At 36.4% G+C, this 20,394-nt stretch overlaps 1 protein-coding gene across 3 annotated transcripts in view; it reads right to left on the reverse strand.

Annotated features, from left to right (window-relative positions):
- Window positions 1–20,394, reverse strand: part of LOC149795682 (transcription elongation regulator 1-like) — a 92,912-nt gene that overhangs the window by 66,171 nt on the left and 6,347 nt on the right. For all 3 annotated transcript variants that reach the window (XM_089965543.1, XM_089965544.1, XM_089965542.1), the window contains exons 2-6: window positions 18,674–18,976; window positions 15,186–15,297; window positions 11,532–11,693; window positions 7,493–7,679; window positions 3,892–3,984 (exon numbers count right to left, since the gene is read on the reverse strand). In XM_089965543.1, coding sequence (XP_089821669.1) covers window positions 3,892–3,984; window positions 7,493–7,679; window positions 11,532–11,693; window positions 15,186–15,297; window positions 18,674–18,976 — 857 coding nt within the window. The remainder of the gene's footprint in view (window positions 1–3,891; window positions 3,985–7,492; window positions 7,680–11,531; window positions 11,694–15,185; window positions 15,298–18,673; window positions 18,977–20,394) is intronic.

Raw genomic sequence — 20,394 nt, forward strand, 5'->3', positions numbered from 1 at the left:
AACTGGTGAGACAATGGATCTCAATCTATGACACCTGATAGCGGCTGAGTGTAAAGATTGAAGAGAACAGAGTCAAAAACATAGATTAACTGGGCTAAAATGTTTTCCATTTACAGACACAATTTGTATCCTGATGACAAAGTCAGACTTGAACAATAATAAGGTTGTATTATTCCCACAGAGAGATTAGTGTATTGATAACATTGGTTACGGTAATATTGAATCTAAGTACTCAAGTAGCAATGATGTTGAAATTGAAAAGAGTTCACATGACTTTGGGGCACTCTTCATCACAATTGTACGTATCAAATCCATAGAGACAGGTTTAAATGCTGTTAAAGGTTGCCACTGATATTCTGTATCACAACTGTATGGTGATGACGAGTCAAACGAATAATCAGTGGCAGGCTCCAAAATAAAGAAAAGGTAAACATGCACTCTTGATTTTATTTAGTCTTATGTTGGCAAAAATCATCAATCACTTTGCTGTAAGATCATAATAATGAACAGACCCTGAAATTGATCACAAACCAGCCTGCACCAGGTACAGACCCCAAAAATTGACCATGAACCAGTCTGAATCAAATCTGCTGAATGTCAGTCTAACTCCATTGAAAAAGTTCTGTACAAAGGCATATTATAAACCCATTCCAATAAACATCAATAACTGAAATTTTTGTACTGACAAAATGTTTCTTCTTTCATAATAATGTTGACCTTTTTAAATGTTTGATCCCATAATCAATAGGTTTCTTCCTTATCCAAAATGCAAGACAACCAAAAATTTTAGGCAAAGATCAATCCAAGACATCAGGAGACACTGAATAACAATTACAGTTCAAAGCCCTTGTCATGTGATCAACGGCTGCTGTGCATTTATCCTTTGTTAAATCTCCATCTAATTTCCTTATTTTCTATTTCTAGTAACTGTACATGAAACTGTTCCAAGAAAACAGATGGATTTCTTCAATGTGAAACCATGTATCACAAATTCATTATACAGTGTGACCTCGCTATAGCATGCTCCTTTATAACACAAATTCGGATACAACATGGTTGTCATGTGGCTCGCAAAATGTCATATACATGTATTTTTGTCATACACGAAAAAAATATTCTTTCTTAAAAGTACGAAAAAAGATGTAAAAAGTATATTATCATTTTGGGGAAGAGATAGCATATGAATAATACAAGATGACCATGACATGGCTCCTGAAATTTTATACGTATTTTTCTAAAACATGAAAAAATAGTTTCTTCTTCTTAAACGTGCAGGGCTTCGCCAAAGGTGCAAATTGCGATTTTTTTCCCTTGTTATTAGCAGCAAAAATATACCATCTGGCGAGTTTTTAAATTTATTATTGGCAACACTGTTGGCTGTTTAAACCTGTATATACAACCACTGGTTTGGAGTGGAAATATTCAGAGGCCAAATGAAAGGAAGTTGAAAACTTGATATATAATGCACTGAAATTTATATATTGTTACATAAACAAATTCTTTGTCCATATAGACAAATCATTTAAACCATACATTGTTATATCATGATCAACTTATGTTGACATCTAGCATGAGTACTGTATGTTGTGAGATATCAGCTTTTTTTTGTTTTTGACATTTCTGGTAGCAGAGATCAAATGGACGAGGCATTATCTCATAATCTATCTTTTGTTGGATTTTCGGCCGCTGGCTAGTAATTAATATATTTACAAAGACTGACACTTGTACGTGGATGGTAAGTAAAATTCCTCTTCTTTTCACTCAGAATTAAATCCTTCAGAACACTCACATCGGTGTCGTCAGGCCAGAACACCTGTGTCTCTATCATCCATTGACCCTTTTTAAATTTCTAACATGTGTGGAAGACAACATTACTCCGCTACCACAAATGTAAAAAAAAAAAAAAAACAAAAAAAAAAAAAAAAAAAAAACAAAGCAAACAAGATATTATTTGTTGGTCTATTCAATAGACAGGAGGAACACTAACTACAATCAAGCAAATAATGGCCAATTCCTTTTTTAAAAATGTACCCAGATAAAATAGTTTGCTGAAATTTCAAAGAAAACATAACCTTTGCAGCACCGATTGTTATGAAAATAATCAGTCTCAATCATGCAATACAATTATTTGATGTTGCTGCCACAATAAGAAACGGGCATTTTTTTGTTTTCCGTTTGTCCTTTAGCAGTGACTTCAACAACGCATGCACCTTTCATCAAAGAAAGCTGACTACAATCTTCAATAAAAGCAAAGAACCTTTCATCAAATAAGTCAGTACCAAACTTGAATAAAAGCAATGGAATCTGATGGATTGTTTCATTTTCCAATGTGTCTGGAACACATTTACTATGGCACTTTCACTGCAGCTCGTAACATATGAATTTAAAACTATAGGTAAATGGATATAGGGATCTGGAAAACGGGGCTTCAAAGACTAATATAAAAAAACTGGACTCAGTCCTACAATGTAAGACACTGACCCTGATAATTAGGATGTAGGAATGGGTGGGAGATACAGCCTCTGACTCGTCCATCTTAACTTTCAGGGTCAATGCCTTCCACTGTTTGACTTTTGGGCCCCCATCACTTTAACCATTTACTAATGGCCTTATTTTCAATCTTAAGTAGCTCCTGTAGGTAGCCTACACTGAAAACAGATGTAACAAAATGAAATGTCTATACAATAATGATTCAGCCAAGACACAATGAACTCATGAAAGCTTCAAATCCAAGAGTCATTCATATGTCAAACAAAACAACACATTCTTTGCTATGAATACTGAACTTCTACTCAGATCACATATGCCAATTTAGTGTCAAACAAAACAAGACACTCTTTGCTATGAATACTGAACTTCTACTCAGATCACATATGCCAATTTAGTGTCAAACAAAACAAGACACTCTTTGCTATGAATACTGAACTTCTACTCAGATCACATATGCCAATTTAGTGTCAAACAAAACAACACACTCCTTGCTATGAATACTGAAATTCTACTCAGATGCCAATTTAGATAAAATATTAAGACCATGCTGAGGAGTATTAAAAACCTTAGATTGCATATTATTGGTAGAAATATGTGTTTGATTTTGAGGTAACTATTACATTACAGATGGAGAATCCCGTGTTCTATAAATAACCAAGTAGCAGATGCCGTAAACAAGATTTCATATGCAATAATAAAGCTCTAGAATTGATTGGAAATATCTTTAAAAAACAAAATAAAAAATAAAAACAACATTAACCTCTCAAATAATTACAAATCTTACAATTTCATGGCCTAGAATAGAGTCTTAAACAATCATGAATCTTGTCCTTTCATGGCCAGAACAGACTCTAAAATAATCATGAATCTTGTCCTTTCATGGCCAGAACAGACTCTAAAATAATCATGAATCTTGTCCTTTCATGGCCAGAACAGACTCTAAAATAATCATGAATCTTGTCCTTTCATGGCCAGAACAGACTCTAAAATAATCATGAATCTTGCGATTTCACAGCCTAGAATAGACATTATAGCAAACCAAACTTTAAAGCTTCTATCTTAAACCAGATGCAAAATTAGGTATCAAAACAAATACCTGTGCATGCATGCATAGAAAGCTAAGCACTATTGATCAGATTTAGTTTTTGTGGGTTTAATGCCATTTTTCAGAACATAAAAGGCTATGCATTACCGACAGCATATTTGGTGGAGGAATAACCCAGAAACCCCCCCCCCCCAGAAGAATCAATGACCCACTGGAAGCTACTGACAAGTTTTCTCACATACTGCAAAGCAGTACTGCATAATCCCTTGTTACACAAACAACACTTGGACCTTTACTCTCTTTAATATACACACACAGTAACACGAATACACACACAAGTACATGCTAGTTAATACCTGGGAAAGTCTGTGTACTGGGAAATGACTGCTGACTACTTTGTGGCTGTGATACTGCCGGGGCTGTCTGTACTTGACTACTGGCAGCTTGAGCTGAATAATAAGACCAGAGAAAATTAAGGAAATGTCACTCTCAGCCGAGGTTTCTATCAGCTGATTATGCAAAACTAAGTTAAAAATCTATTTCTGATCATTAAAACAAGAGTCCCTTGAAAGAACCAGTGTTCTACTGGCTGGAAAGAACTTCCAGGAAATGAAGATAGGACCATTTCTTCCTTATAACTGATGACTAGAATATTCTTCAGCGATTACAAAATTTGCAACTTAGCTGCAGTGGATGTCAGATTTGCACCATTTGCATTTATGACCAACAAGACATCATACGAAATGTAAAAGTTGGAGGTTTTTTTGTTGTTGTGCTTAACGGACCCATTATTTTTGTATTGAGACCACTCATCATTCCAAATGCCCATAATATCCTACTTTTTGCAAAGGTTCATCTGTCTGTTTGCAGTTCATACCGGTCTGCCTAAGATCTGAGACCAAAATGTCTAAACTCCTGACACAAAATCGGATTCTGACCACGGGCGAATTTTGGGTGTAAAGAAAAATTGAGTCCAAAAGATGAGGTTTTTCCATCTATATTTTGTAATGCAACTAGTTGTTGTTCTAGGGTTTAACGCCATTTTTCAGCACAAGATAGGCGATATATGGTGGAGGAAGAACCCTGGAAAACCCAGGGAAGAACCACCGACCCACGAGAAGCTACTGGCAGGCTTTCCCACGTATCCATGCTAGTAGAGCTCTGGACTTGAACCCACACTGACAGAGGTGAGATTACAGTGATCCGGAACTTCCAGATTATTTGGTATCATTGTAGAGCTTCATCTGTCTACCTTTCTATAATACCACCCACTTTAGTGTACCATACATCACCTTGACGCTACAGAGCTAGGCAGTAGGCTACAACCTCCTGCCATGTAAACTTGTTGCCAGGGTTTAATGAGTTATGGGGCAATAGTGATGAGAAGATTCTCAAAAACATCGTAAGAAATCTTATGGTGAAAACCCTATGTCAATTTGACTTCCTATCAATTCAAAAGTAGCAGTGATAACAAGATTCTCATAATGGATGCTGTGGTGGCCATATTCAGTGTCATTTTTAATTTGGACTAACTAGACCATGAAACAAAAATGTATATAAAGTTTCATGGCAATCCTCGAATTTGTTTGGGAGGAGTAATGTTAACAAACTTGTTCCAACAATGAAATGGAGACCATTCTATATGCTTCTCTGGTCTATGATAGCAGAGGTGGGAAAAAAAAAACATCCACCAAGGGGAAAAATCACATACATTGTATTGTACCAATTATTGCTGAAATACTAATACTGAAAATGTAGGGATGGAGGGCTGGGGGAAACAAGTTTTAATAATTAAATACTTTCTTAATACTTGCTGCTACTATAGCATTAACATTTCCTGGATACCAAATCCGCAGTCCAAGCTAAATACTCCCCCCTGTAGGCCTACAATGAGAAGAACATGATCTCAATCAGATTCCTTTTACACAGCCAACATATAATACCTTCCTATTTTGACTTGGACCTACAGGACATCAGAGCAGGGTGCACTCACGACCAAAAGAATAAAGGCCTTTCTTTTTGTATGCCAAAGATAAAAGGACGAAATGGTAGTGTGAGACCACCAGAAGTTTCCTGTCTAGGGGTGCAGTCATGACCCATGGGCTAAAGGTCTTTGCTTTTGTATGCCAAAGGTAAAGGGATGATGTGATGTGATGTGATTTTGATTTTTAACGTAGCTTTAACAATTTTTCAGTCATATCACTACGATGTCTGCAATGTGACAGTTTATAGTGATGTCTAGCACTGAGACATCATGCCACAGACATATAGCATGATGTCCCACCCAGTCACATTATCTTGACACCAGGCTGACCAGTCCTAACACTAACCTCTTAATGCTGAATGCCAAGCAAGGCAGCTGTTAGTACCATTTTTTAAGCCTTTGGTATGCCTCGGTCAAGGATCGAAAACCCACGACCTCCCGCATCCAAGACGGACGCTCTAACCACTAGGCCACTGGAGTGGTCGTAAAGGGATGAAATGGTTGTATGAGACCACCAGAAGTCTCCTGTCTCTTTTGACTGGACCGAGAATACAGGACATCAGATCAGGAGGAAATCTTTGCAGGTAAGCATTACATAAGGTGACGCTCAATTTACACCACAGATGCATACCTGTGGTTACAATTTCAATCAAAATTGCTATAAATCAAAAGTAATGATAAAGTGATGTGATGTAGCACATGAACATAAGCAATGCATGATGTAAAATCAAGCACAGCAACACAAATTGAATGTTATTTCATCATTATAAATGGTGTTAAAATGAAAGCACTCAAATCAAGTTGGCATGTTGCAACCATCACCTGTAATTAAAATTAGATTTATCAGCCCAAAACTTAAATTTAAATAGCAGTAATACATTACCTGTTACTAATGCATTGCTGAATTTACCAGTTATAAGAAGCTGATAGCCTAAAACAAAAACTGGAATAGGAAACCAATGCATTTACCATTATGGTAGCAGAATGCACAAATGAAAGATGGTAGATGACTCTGTCATATGATGCAGTCAAAACTTAGATTAAACGCCTACTTTTGCATGCAAAAAACCAAAAGTAAAAGGATGAAAAAGTTTGAGACCGCCAGATGTCTCCTGTCATGCTATCCAAAAGTGAAGTAATTTAAGCTGATTCAAGATGTGGAAATAGCCCATACCTCTTGGACTTTAATTCTCAAGAAAGACCAATATCTCATGATATTAAGGACAATCTACATGCAAATGCTGAAATATCAGAAGAACCATAAGGCCCTAACAGCAGAGTTCTTTACTCTCTGTTCCAAAATGCTACATTAGAGTTTCAAGTCTAGTAATGCCATAGCCTGCTTGTTCAGAGATACTGTGATCAAATAAATATCTGTATAAATATAACTAAAAATATTATACTGGAATAAAATGCTGTTGTTGGGTGAAATTCTACATTTTTTTTAAAGAAACGATGTGTTTTATAAATACTTTGAGAGGAAACTATTTTTTCATGGAAAGATAATCCTAACACAAACACACTTGCAAATCTGGGACAGAAAATGACATTTTTAGGTACATTTAATAATTACATATCTCAATGTTTACTTCTTTTATTTCATAACTTGTTACATCTCCTTTAAATTTTGGGGAATACGGCTGGCAAGGGCCATCAGAATGCCAGGATCCCTATCATTGTTATCGTTAGTGCTGAATTCAGTGATGATGCCCGTCAATGTTATCGTTAGTGCTGAATTCAATGATGATGCCCGTCATTGTTATCATTAGTGCTGAATTCATTGATGATACTGGTCACTGTTATCGTTAGTGCTGAATTCAATGATGATACTGGACACTGTTATCGTTAATGCTGAATTCAATGATGATACACCGTATCAGCAATCTATGAGAAGATCACCTACTGTATATCAAAGGTCATTTCCAACCTGTACAAATGTTTCAAAAGGGGAAGTAAGTGGAATGATGACAAACCTTGTGCAATGGCAGCTTGTGCAGCTGTAGTTGTTCCCCCTGGTGTAGCCATTGGGGCAGTTACATTGCTGTCTTGACCCTGTGTCTGGGCTGCAGCCATCTGTTCCACTTCTGCCTGCGTTATTATCTTTACATTCTCAGGCTTTGTCCATGCAGATTCTCTTGTCTTCGCATTGTAGTAGTACACCTACAACATAAATGACCACTGCCTTACACCTTGTACAGAATGTGCATGCAGAACAGAGATTGAACATAATTACAATGCATAATTTTTTGACAAAAGCATAACTTCTATTTCCATGCAACATTCATGAGACCTTTAAAATAAATAAAAATGTATGTCAACACAGTGGCAGGATGACAGCGATCTGTGCCCCAACATCACACCATCATAAAAACAAATACATATGACTTCAATGTCAAGCATGTTAACGACTAAAGTATATTTTAATCAAACAAGAGAACACTCATTTTCCTCTACCATCATCATGTGTATCAAATGTCATAATAAATTATGTAAATCAAAGCGAACTATCTCATCGATACAATAAAACACAAAAGCTTTCCTATGGTGACCTCAACCTGATGCATCAGATCCCGTAAACAAATGCACACTAAACACGGATAGTGTCGATTCAGAGCTGTTGGTTGTGACATAATGATTTCAAAATTCCAGGACTATGGTCTCCAATTGAATACGAGCATGTAAAGGGTGTAATGGCTACTTGGCACAATATAAGTAATGAATGAAAATAAAGTTCTAAAACAAAAAGATACAATATTGTAAATAAAACCACTAGGAGTATAAACACTGCCAAATCATGGTAAACATATAGTCCAACAATATGAAAGATAAAAGCTCAAGAACTACAATCCCTGAAAGGGTATATAAAACAGATGGTAAAAATATAGAAACCTTAAAATATAGGGTTACAAATATCCATTAACTTTTTAAAAGATCAGGTTTGTACATACATCATCACAAAGATTCTTATATGAATGCACATTAAAACATTCCTTCTCACATGGTTGAAATCAAGAATGTTTTCTAATGTAATTGTACACAGGCAAGTTATGCATTCTGTTGAATTTCATCTTGCACGAGTCGGGTATGTCATATATGCAATCAGCACAATACCATATCATCTCTGCAATTTGTTTTATATGAGAGATACCACTCTGCAATAATGGATTTGATATTCCAAAGTTTGTTTGTGGAGTTTTCATTACACAGAACTTGCCAAGTACATTGAACATGCCAATTCAAATAATATTTGAAGTTACTACATGGAACCTTCCATTCATAAATGGCTGACTACATGGCAGTTTTGGCAGCTTCATCATCTTTAATACTAACTTGACTAGAGGCAGCCTTCTGGACACAATGCTTTCTCCAGATTGTGTGTGTGTGTGATTTAAACTTTTAATGTAGCTTTAACATTTTTTCAGTCATATCTCTACAATGTCTGCCTTGTGGCAGTTTATAGTGGTCTGGTACAGGGGCATCATACTGCCGACGTGTAGAATGATATTCCACCCAGTCACACTATCCTGACACCAGGCCGACCAGTCCTAACACTAACCTCTTCATGCCAAGCGCCTATCATTTTTATAAGTCTTTGGTATGACTCGACTGGGGTTCAAACCCACTACCTCCTGCATCCATCTCCTGATTGAATAAGTATTATCTAGTTTCTTTAAGATCTCAAATATTAAAGGAATGCCAAAAAGAAATCTAGAATGAACAACATGAACCCATTATCTTCCAGTGTTTTATCTAGAAATTCCAAATTTGAAGACAACCACAGACAAAATGTGTCATAAAATGAGACGCAGTGGCTGTTGTTGTTTTGGGGTCAAGTCCAGCTGATGATAGGCTATGTATGGCAGCTAGTATAAATGGTGGAGGAAGAACCTGGACCTGGGAAAACCCTGGTAAGAACCACCAACCAATGGGAAACCATTGGCAGCTTTCTCACATTCCAACATTAGCTGATCCGGAGACTCAAACTCATGTGAACATTGGTAAGATGGCAATGATAAGCAAAGGCAAGCAATTTATACGACTCAGCCACCCAGGGACCCTAATTAGAAAAGCAGTTCAGAGTCATCCTAATAGCAGGAGATATTGTGTCCAATTCAGGGGACAAAAATATTTCAAAATGACAAAGATAAATACTGTAGTTATTCTAATAGAAGTATGTCCCCGTTTTTTTCTATAATAAAATTTCCTACCTTATCGAGGCTTAAAGATCTGTATATGTCCATTATGGTGTGTCCAAATAATAAAAACAGTACACAAGTAATCCATCAACTGTTAGAAAAATCAAAATAATTTACAAATAGTTTGTCAAAAAGTGGTTACCATATTCAAAAGAAACCCCCCCCACAGAAATTACATTGCTACTTTGGGCATCTACTGGAAAAAACAGAGTAGATACTACTTAATACACTTGTAGTAGTAGTACCTGCCAAAGGGGGGGGGGAATAAACTTGTATTCTTTGGATGTTTTTCCACCTGAACCTTGTTATCTACCTCTCACTATCATCTTTTCCTTCAATACTTACATTATTGTTGTAGATGTTTTAGCACAATACCTGGTTTACCTGAAAAGAGCTGCATTAATGGAATTTTCCTTTCTGGACCTTGCTCATATTTAACTTAATCATTCCCTCTTTTTAAAGTAACAGTTCACCAATTTTAATGCCAAAATTCACCCATCCCTTTCTGTCAGCACTGAACTCAATAATGTTCTACTTGTGGTCATCAATGACTCTGCAATGCAACTTGGCAGACTACTACAACGTTGAATGTTTGACTGAAATGGAAATTAATTACCTTCTAGAGTTTGTATCCCCTTTTGCAACACTGCCCACTGCAAGAGCCAAACAAAGTATGTGGATTTTTTGTCTTTTCCCTTATGAAAAAGTGCATCCATGGAAGTTGAGAAGATTCCTAACTTGAGGAAAATGACAGCCAACACGGGAACCTGATCTCAAGGTGCAACACTGCAATCTCGTACAACAAGACAAAAAGATACAATGCTTTTTATTCAGAGCACAGCACAGGAGTTTTATTCTTCTTGAATCAAAAGTTCACTCATACTTCCATAAGTTTCTGAATGTTATTTTTGTTAAATTGGCTAAATGTCCCAGTGACTGTTACAAATCATTGATTTCCACTCCTCTAGCTTATAACAGGTGGTATATCAATGATTTGACAATGTTTTCCAAATGAATCTCTGAAAAAGCTTTGATTACTTTAATGACTGATATTCATTTCAGTGCCAATTTAATTTAAACACCATTAACCAAGACAGGGCATCATCTATCTGCCAAACATTCACAGGTGCTTAAATGCACACTCAATTATAAACAGAACATCGATTTCTTTGAAGTTACGAAAACTGCACCCCTATTATCAGTTGTTTCAGCCGCAGAAGAAGTTTAAATCTGCTTTTCTGATGCAGATGACAGTGATGACAAAGAATCAGATGTTTTTAGCGCTGACCCTATGAATGCTAACCATAAAACAGTAGGCTCACATATTTTCATTAGTTCCAAGTGTTTCTTTCCTTTTGCATGGCTACTTGGAGCAGCAATGCACATTCCTGCAATATATATGTTTCTCTTGCACACTTCGCAAAGTACTCAGTACCACAAGGTTGCATCTTTCCTCTGCCACTATCACTCAATTGTTTTTTTTTCTCAGGCATTCTGCGATCATCACTTGCTCAAAACACTCTCACAAATCAACAGTTCTTGCTTGGTGGAAAATTTACAACTTTGTGAAGTGAAAAAACTGCACATGCATTAATGGTACCATATGAAAGGGGAGCTACTTCCTGTGGACTCTGATAATGGAGGAATGGTGTGCATTTGACAGAAAATCAAACCATACTGTCTCCCAATCGTCACGTCATGTAAAATAAATGACTCAAAAGTAAAATTTTCCATCATATTTTATTTGTAACCAAATCTCACAAATTATATGCATAGATAAAATTTTATTGGAAGTTATTATTGAAAAGATGAATACCTTTCCTTCTGGAGTCTTGGTTTCAACCCAAAGTTCTTGTGAAGGGTCAGGCTGATTCTGATTTGACATGGGTCCTGACTGATTTGGTGGAGGAAACCCAGGAGGAGGCATTGAGAAATTGTGATGGGGAATTCCCATTGGTGGCGGCATCATAGGTGGTCTCTGTAATGGTGAACAAATTTGTCATCAGTATATATTCATTGAACATATACTAAGAAAGAATTTACAAAATACTTGAATTATTTACCTTTTGCTTTTGCACTGGGAAATGAAAATGTTTACAAATGACCATTATAAAATGTTCTCCACTTAAAATGTTCACTTTGTACCAATCACCTAAATCATATATTCAGTTAAGACGTATTTTTTGTTTTGACCCCATATTTGTCTCGTTTCCAATTTGTAGCTATATTTAATTCACACATCTACTTAATGTAGATGGTGGGATATAAACCACTGTACAACAGTCAGTACACAAGTATCCATCAATGTAGATTTTGGCCATGCATTATGTCTGTATCTAGCTATATCTACCTCATGTAGCAGATGGGAGACAGAACACTGTACTACATCATATACTTGTGTTTCACCAAAACCAAAATGTTACATGTATCCTGAAATTTGGAATAGGTGTTCTACGTAATATTCAGAATTACATTTTTTCAAGAAAATATCCACCAGCAACCTACCTCAGCTTGTCCCATGGAATATTTAAAAAACTGCCCTCAAAATATAAGAAGAAAAAACCTGCAGTTATTTGTTTATATCAGTATTTACATGACCTTTTCCTTGGTTTACTGAAAATATTCTTTGGACATCAGCTTTCATTATGTTTTCTTCTAGCTCCCCTTGCTAGCGTTAAATATTGAATTGGCAAATGCAAAATCGGTTTTAGTATTATCACTTACATAATCACTTATCTGATCCATGCTTTAACTTAGTTATGTGTTATCATGTTGCTGATGTTGTGGGCTTGATCATCACATGATAGGCTATACACAGCAGCCAGTATAAGTGGGAGGAAGAACCCAGAAAACCCCCAGGAAGAACCAATGACCCACTGGAAGCTACTGACAAACTTTCTCACATACCCACATAGGCTGTGTCCAAGACTTGAACACACACGACAGAGGAGATATGGCAGTGATCAGGGCAAGCGCTTTAGACCCCTATGTGTCCTCTTGAATAACTCTTTACCTTCTGCAAGTACTTACTGCCCTACCTACTAAGCCTGATAAGCAGCCTGCCTTCTAGCAGCTGTTTGTAGGCTGACCCCAGAGCATTATAATGGCTGCCTTAAAAACTTTCACTGGAATCGTCGTCAGAATACATGAATGTTGCCACTGTTTCACTTTGACAACTGACCTCGTTTTCAAAGGTAATTCCCACTTATATGCTGTAAAACTACTAATAGAACACTTTCATCATTTTATGTTACGACTACTATCATTGGCTAAATATTGTTAAAAAGACTGGATGTTTACGATTTCATCCAATGCAAAGCTTTAATACGAAACGTTTATATGTGTCTCTGGGGTTTCCCAACTCTTGGCCTGAAACGCATGTATGAGCCAGCCTGGACAGAGAAATTATTATTAGCAGCTTGTACATGCATCTCTGGGATTACAAGGCTATTTTTAACATCACATATATGCGTTAGCAGAAGGTAAAGAGATAAACAACTCACTCTTTTTTTTTATAATAACAGAAAATGGTCAAGAAATGTCTCCGCTTACAACTCTTGTACAACAGACTAAACATTACCTCAATTATATTCCCATGGCTTTAAAATAATTACTATGATTAAATTCATTTGAAAGAACTGAATCACATGTCCTATTCATACTTTATCCTATCAATGAAGTAAACATTATTAGACTGATAACCATGCAATCAAGTTTTCTTTGCATCCAAAAGGAAGTTTAAAATTAATTCAAAGTTATACTATCATGTGAGAAATTAATGTCTGTAGTTGGTGCATATGTAAGAAAGATATTTTGTCTAAATCTGCTGCTTCCAACCCGTAATAGTACAGTAAACAGTACACTGTAAGCCTATCCCATGTTTCATATTACAGTAAACAATACTATGTAAACCCATCCCATGTTTAATAGTACAGGAAACTGTAAGCCTACCCATGTTTAATATTACAGTAAACAGTATATTGCAAGCATACCCATGTTTGAATAGTACAGTAAACAGTACATTGTAAGCATACCCATGTTTAACAGTACAGTAAACAGTACATTGTAAGCCTATCCAATGTTTAATATTACAATAAACAGTACACTGTAAGCATACCCCATGCTTAATGGTAAACAGCACACTGGAAGCCTACCAAATGTTTAACAGTCCTTTATGTAGATAACTGAAATTTGTGTACAGAATCCATCTTTTTCTAACCCTAACTGAAATTTGTGTACAGAATCCATCTTTTTCTAACCCTAACTGAAATTTGTGTACAGAATCCATCGTTTTCTAACCCTAACTTAAATTTGTGTACAGAATCCATCTTTTTCTAACCCTAACTGAAATTTGTGTACAAAATCCATCTTTTTCTTCTAATCACAGTGACCTTGATCTTATAACTGAAAAATCCACAGGTGTCAGAAACGTACGCTATCGATAAAGTTTGGTCCTGGAATGTAGTACAGAGCTATTTTATTGTAGAAACCATTTCTATTCATTCAGGACAAAATTATTTATTATTGGAATAGTGAATTTCCAGCAGCGGAAAGCTTGCATTAAAAGCTTTGTGATTGATTTGAACATTGCTAGAATGTGTTGTTACAATCAGCCTTTGACTCTAATAAGCAACTACTGTATGGCATCAATGTCAAATATTGTGTTCCTAACCATGTCTCTAATGATCCACTACTCAAATCGGTCCATGCCAACTACCAAATAAATCTATAAACACACCATGTCAATCATGGAGGTAAGACATGACAACACCAATCTTCCTGTCATCTGTTGCTGTCCAAGTGTGATTAAGCAAAGTTTACTGTACGCTCATATTTTGTACTTGTCATGCAAAACAACATAATGAAGTGCTCAAATTCAGCCCAAAGTGCATTAATAAATCACCAAAGAGAAACAATCGGTCACTGTCAGATGCCCATTGTCACTGACAGACCTGGTCTCTGTCTGATGCCCACTGGCATAATGCAGTTACTAACAATGTCCGTTACAACAAGTGATGCAGTTAGAAAGTCAAAACACTGAACCTATAAAGATTATGCAGGTAAGAAATATCAGACTTTGCACAAACACAAAAATCCACTAAATAGAATACAAAGGTATTCTTTCTGAATCAATGGAAAATGGACTGCAGACAAGACTGTTATTTCTGATATTTTGTTCTTTAGAATTGCTAAAAGTGTGCTGTACCTGTTTCTGACAACAACAAAAATGACATATGGTTGAAACAAAATGCATTAAAAATTTGGAATGGATTTCATTGATAAATAGTAAAAATAATAAAAGGACATGTTGCAAAGCAAAATGGGGATGGGGGGAGGCAAAATCTTGTTTAAAACCAAACCAAACCCTGAAAAATGACAATTACTTGCGTAAAGTTATGGATGGCTGAACAAATTTTAAATAAATTCTAATTTCACTGGTCTCTTTATAGACAGCCAGTACTATACTCACCATGTTAGGAGGTGGTCCCATCCCATGGGGAGGCCCCATATTGTGGGGCGGTGGACCCATGCCTGGGGGAGGGGGACCACCCATTCCTGGTGGAGGAGGGCCCATTCCCTGTCTGAAATAGAAATAAATAATATTAAAAGTACTTCCTGGAATCAAACGATAAAAAATGTATGCATGTAAGTATGGCACATCAGCACAAATGTGACTATGTAGTGCCAACAAAAGGCTGTTTAAAAAATGTAAAAATTGAATTGCAAAATAAAAATGGAAGACAAAGCCTTCCAAAAAAATGTATAACAACAAAAATAAAAAATAGAAACATGTAAAATGTATTTACAATAACATATAAAGGTAACACATTCATTACAATTTCTTGTCTAAACTGCTATCTCTTAAAAATTCCAAGAGTTTCCTGGGTGGTACATCCTTGTACAGTTTCTCCAAGCAGTTCACGTAAAAATACTTCCATCTCACAAGGCAGAAATTGACCCATTATACAAGAATGTCAGTGGACACTGGCATGGTACACACGCCGACTGAGGTTCACCTTTCTGTAGGTATGCATGAGACACGTGTCCAATAAAGGATCAGCACAACACCATCCCATCTCTTCAGTTTGTTCTATACAAGAGATAGTGGGTTTGACATACTTTGTGGAATACTAGTTTGTAGCATTTTCATTCCGAATATTTTGCAAAATATGAGACACACCAATTTATACAAGATTTTAAATCCGTATATGGAATCTTCTATTCAAAAACAAGTGACCGCAGGGAATCTCTGGCTCCTTTATCGGCCCTTTCAGGACATACAGTACTAATTGTATGAAAAAACAGGAACCAGCATGGAAATGGATAACATAAAATAGATTATATTAGGGTTTGACTGGCCAGGATTGGTTAATAATGTTGGTTATTTTTTGGGGGAAAGAGAATCTTTTGTTGTTGTTGTAGGCTTTAACGCCACTTTTCAGCACACGATAGGCCATACATGGCGGCCAGTATTAATGGTGGAGGAAGAACCCGGGAAAACCCCGGAAAGAACCACCGACCCACGAGAAGCTACTGTCAAGCTTTCTCACATACCCACATTGGCCGAATCCGGAGAATCTTTTGAGATCTTATCCTAGTTGCAAATTAAAAAAATAGAGACACTGTTCTATTGATGGAATTTCAGCCCTTTAACAGTCTTGTGTTTGGAACACTCAGTACTGAAATTAGCACCAGACTCTTTGGTGCGGAATCGAAAGCACATGTTTCAAACACATGCAGGTCCACAAAATGCAGTGGCTCATATCCTATTCTCTACACAGAAGCTGACATACAGGTTTGATCTATACTGATAAATGTAGGTTTGATCATAAGCACTCAGAAGTTTTAGTTACTGAATTTTTTATATCATGGTGTTTGCATAGGATTGCTATGGCAACTAAATTAGTACCCTGAGTGCTTCATTACCTTTTATAATGATGTGACTAGGCAGCCAAAAGTAATGAATACATTTCCAAAACCAAGAGAACATCATCTTTCTCTAGTACCTGGAATATTACAGGGGTTATCAAATTTAACATTCTGCAGGGCTCTCAATGTTGAAAGGGAATCCCAAAGACAGTGTAATTGGTATTTTGAGAGGTTTCAACTATCCTTCAATGCTTTTGAGTACAGCTGTAATTTCTGCACTAAAAATGTTTGGGTTCTTCTGGTGATTGGCATGAGATTGTGAAATGGATGTCGCTATGGCATCTCCAAACTGTCTTCATCATTCAAACATTTATTTATACAGGGAAGCACAGCTATAACAGAAGATCTCATTTCAATGAATTTACTCTGAAAAAGGAGAGAATTTGTTGAAGACTTTTTGAAAATTGTTTTAGGAGGTTCTGATAAACTGGGAGGTGATACAGAATTTTGCAATATATCTAACACTGTCTTCTGGCTGTTTCTAAGTGGAGACGAATTTGCATGTAAATGATAAAGAACGGTCCAAAAGCATTTGTAAGTACATTCATTAAATAATAAAATGGCGGTGAAAATCTGTAACACCAGTTTTAAATGAAGAAAGTACAATACCTCTTCATGGTGACTTTTAAGTCTTGCCCATTTCTTCCAATAAATAAATAAATAAACAGGATCTTATGTTTGTACAATACATAATCCCTGATTGCAGACCAGAAAATGTTAAGTTCACGTGCATACTTAATATCAGATTAAAACCATTGTTGTTTAGGAACAACTACACCTTGAGATGAATGGGCATGTAAAACTTCATGGCACTCCTCCAAGCAGAATAGAGATAACAAACATACAAACAGATGCATATCAGAAGATTGATATCAGACAAGAGTCAATGGAGATAAGACTATCCCATAAACTCTTTTGGTCTGTGACCAGTAGTACTTAAAAACATGTTTATATCGTTCTCTCTCCAGGTTGCTGAAATGTGATTATTCTCCTACTGGAAGGTCACATTAGCAAAATCAGTATTCTGGACCAATAACAAGTCGTCTGGTGAAAACTTTACATTATGACTTTGCATTTAAGGGTAGTATAAAGATTTTTTAAATGACGTCTGTGGCAACCATACTGGATGTCAGATTGGCACCGTTGTCATTTATGACCAACAAGACATAAAACATCTTCATGTGAAAACCTTATGTTGATTTGACTATCTGTCTAGCAGAAGTAGTGTTAACAAGATTTTCACTGTGGTGGCCATATTTGATATCCAAGCAGCACCATTTTTATTGAGAACCAACTAAGCCAAGGCATGAATGTGTTTGTGTGTAAATTTTCAGTAGTTAGTGATACAGAAAGGGTAATAATTGCATGATAAATGAACCTGAAAATAAGAAATCTTCAAAAGGGATGATGACTACATGTAACAGGCAATTCACCAACCAATTATGCCAACTTAAGCTTGTTAAAAAATGTGTGAACAAACAGATGGACAGAAAAGAAGATAAGGCTCTCTCATCTCAATGTTTGATCCCCATAAAATTAAACGGGTTTCCATTGCTTCATACTCTGTTCAAGACAATGTTATTCCAAATCAATGACGAAAGTGAACCAAAAATCACACCATTCTTGCAAAAATTATTTGTATGCCATTCAATATGTTCAAACTGTTATGTTGCCTAATTATCGTTTGCCCATGCACTGTCCTATCTGGGCACATTCAATGAAATTCACTTACCCAGATGTCTATGCCAATACAGTAAAATCCTCCCTGAAAACAACTTTGACACCACCTATCTTGAGACCAGGTTCTCAATACAGATATCAACAATATAGTGTTGTGACCTGTCATTAGAAACGTCTTGCATGCATTCTTTCAGCAGAATGGACAGTCTTTCAAAACTGCCTTTACTGTAACGAATAGTTTAATATAAATTTATCCATCTGATTACATCTCATTAAAGTTTAAACTTTAATGTAAGAATCCTTTGTCTATTTTGAATCTATTTATACTGAGAAATTAAATTCACTTACCCGGGTGGTGGTCCGTGCCCTGGCCCTGGTCCATGCCCTGGAGGTGGCATACCTGGATGAGGTCCGTAATTTGGATCATATGGTGGCCTGCCTGGTCCTGGTCCAAAGTGTGGTGGCCCATGTGGTCCTGGAGGTCCATGGTGTGGTGGCCCCCGTGGTGGTGGCCCTCTCATTCCTGGGGGAGGGGGTCCTCTCATACCAGGGGGTGGAGGACCACGCATTCCTGGTGGGGGAGGTCGGAACCTTGGTGGAGGACCAGGAGGGCCAGGGGGACCAGGAGGTCGCCCAAATGGTGGTGGTGGTCTGAAATGAATAATAAAGTTGCATATCCATTTGTTATAAAGGCAGCTGTTTAAGTCAAGCTAGTACTAGAGTTCTATGCCTCTGACGAAAGAACACTAAAAATATTTGACTGTCACAAAAACCACAAGATCAAATGGAACTATGTTATCACTGGGAATATTTTCTGGTGAAATCATAGTTTTAACTTCACCTGGCAATGAGAACCCTGAAAAACAAGACCTTTTACAAACAAACTCAACTATGTTCTCCAATCATTTCTTAGTATCTCAAATATATGAAGATGAAGCTGTGTGGAGCTGACCACCTTGTGAATATATGAAAATTGCACAAGTTATTCGGTAGAAGTTTAGGAAAGTTTTTTTTTTTAACAGCAGGCTTATTTAACAATGTTCTATACACCAGTTTTATAGCTGCTACAAGTAAATGCAAAATCATGACATCTTCATACCATGCAAATGGTTTGTGTTTTCTCCAGGATGATTAACCACTCCTTTGCTAGGTGTAAAACAATAAACCTCTTCCATGCATCAATATGATTCACTATAAACAGCTTTTTATTTGATACACATATTAACTTGTCTTTTCTTCTTTAGGTCTGTCAGTGGTAGAGTGGTAACATTTGTATGTGCTGATATACGGTTTTATTTCCAGTGTACACACACACACACACACATCATTGCTGATCAAAATGTATATATCCATATGCCCAGGACATGTGGTTTCAGAAAAGCCAATTGTCCCACCTTACTTTTCACTTGTATCAAAATTGTAATCTCTTGCCAAGATTAGACAAAACTGTATGCATGGATTTTAATCCACTGAAAGAACAAATTTTGAGACACAGTGCTTGATATTATGCATCACTGCTTTAGATATAATATACAAGAATTACCATCATTAAACAAAGAAGGAACGAATAAATATACCAAGCAGCATATGTGCAAAAAACATTCGCTCTATATGTTAATTAGCAAACAGTGTTAAATGCCTTAAGAGTTGACCAGAAGTAATCAAGGTGGGGTATATCTTGGGCGTTATCTAAAAAATTAATTAATCTTCGTAAATGTACAACACCTTAATACATGTAGCTTAAGAGTGCAGATTTAAACTGTTGTCAGAGTGAATTTATGCTGAAAGTTTAAGGGTCTGATCACCAATCAAACAAAACTTTCACCTCTTGTGTGTGGTATTTTTTTCTTCCTTTTTGTCAGGTCTGTTTGCCAAAAAATGAACAGAGATTTGTACAAGTAAGAAGTCAACTATTCTGCTCCCCTTTAAAGTCTCTATGTAGTGATACTTTGGAATGGACCTGTACTTAAATAGCAGGTGTTATTATTATTATTATCAATTATTAGACAAATCATCTTGAAATACATTTGTTATGTAGATTTATTTTATTTGCTTGACCTTAGTCTGTA

This window comes from Sinohyriopsis cumingii, chromosome 7 (genome assembly GCF_028554795.1).
Source record: "Sinohyriopsis cumingii isolate HCF-2022 chromosome 7, ASM2855479v2, whole genome shotgun sequence".
Taxonomy (NCBI): domain Eukaryota; kingdom Metazoa; phylum Mollusca; class Bivalvia; order Unionida; family Unionidae; genus Sinohyriopsis; species Sinohyriopsis cumingii.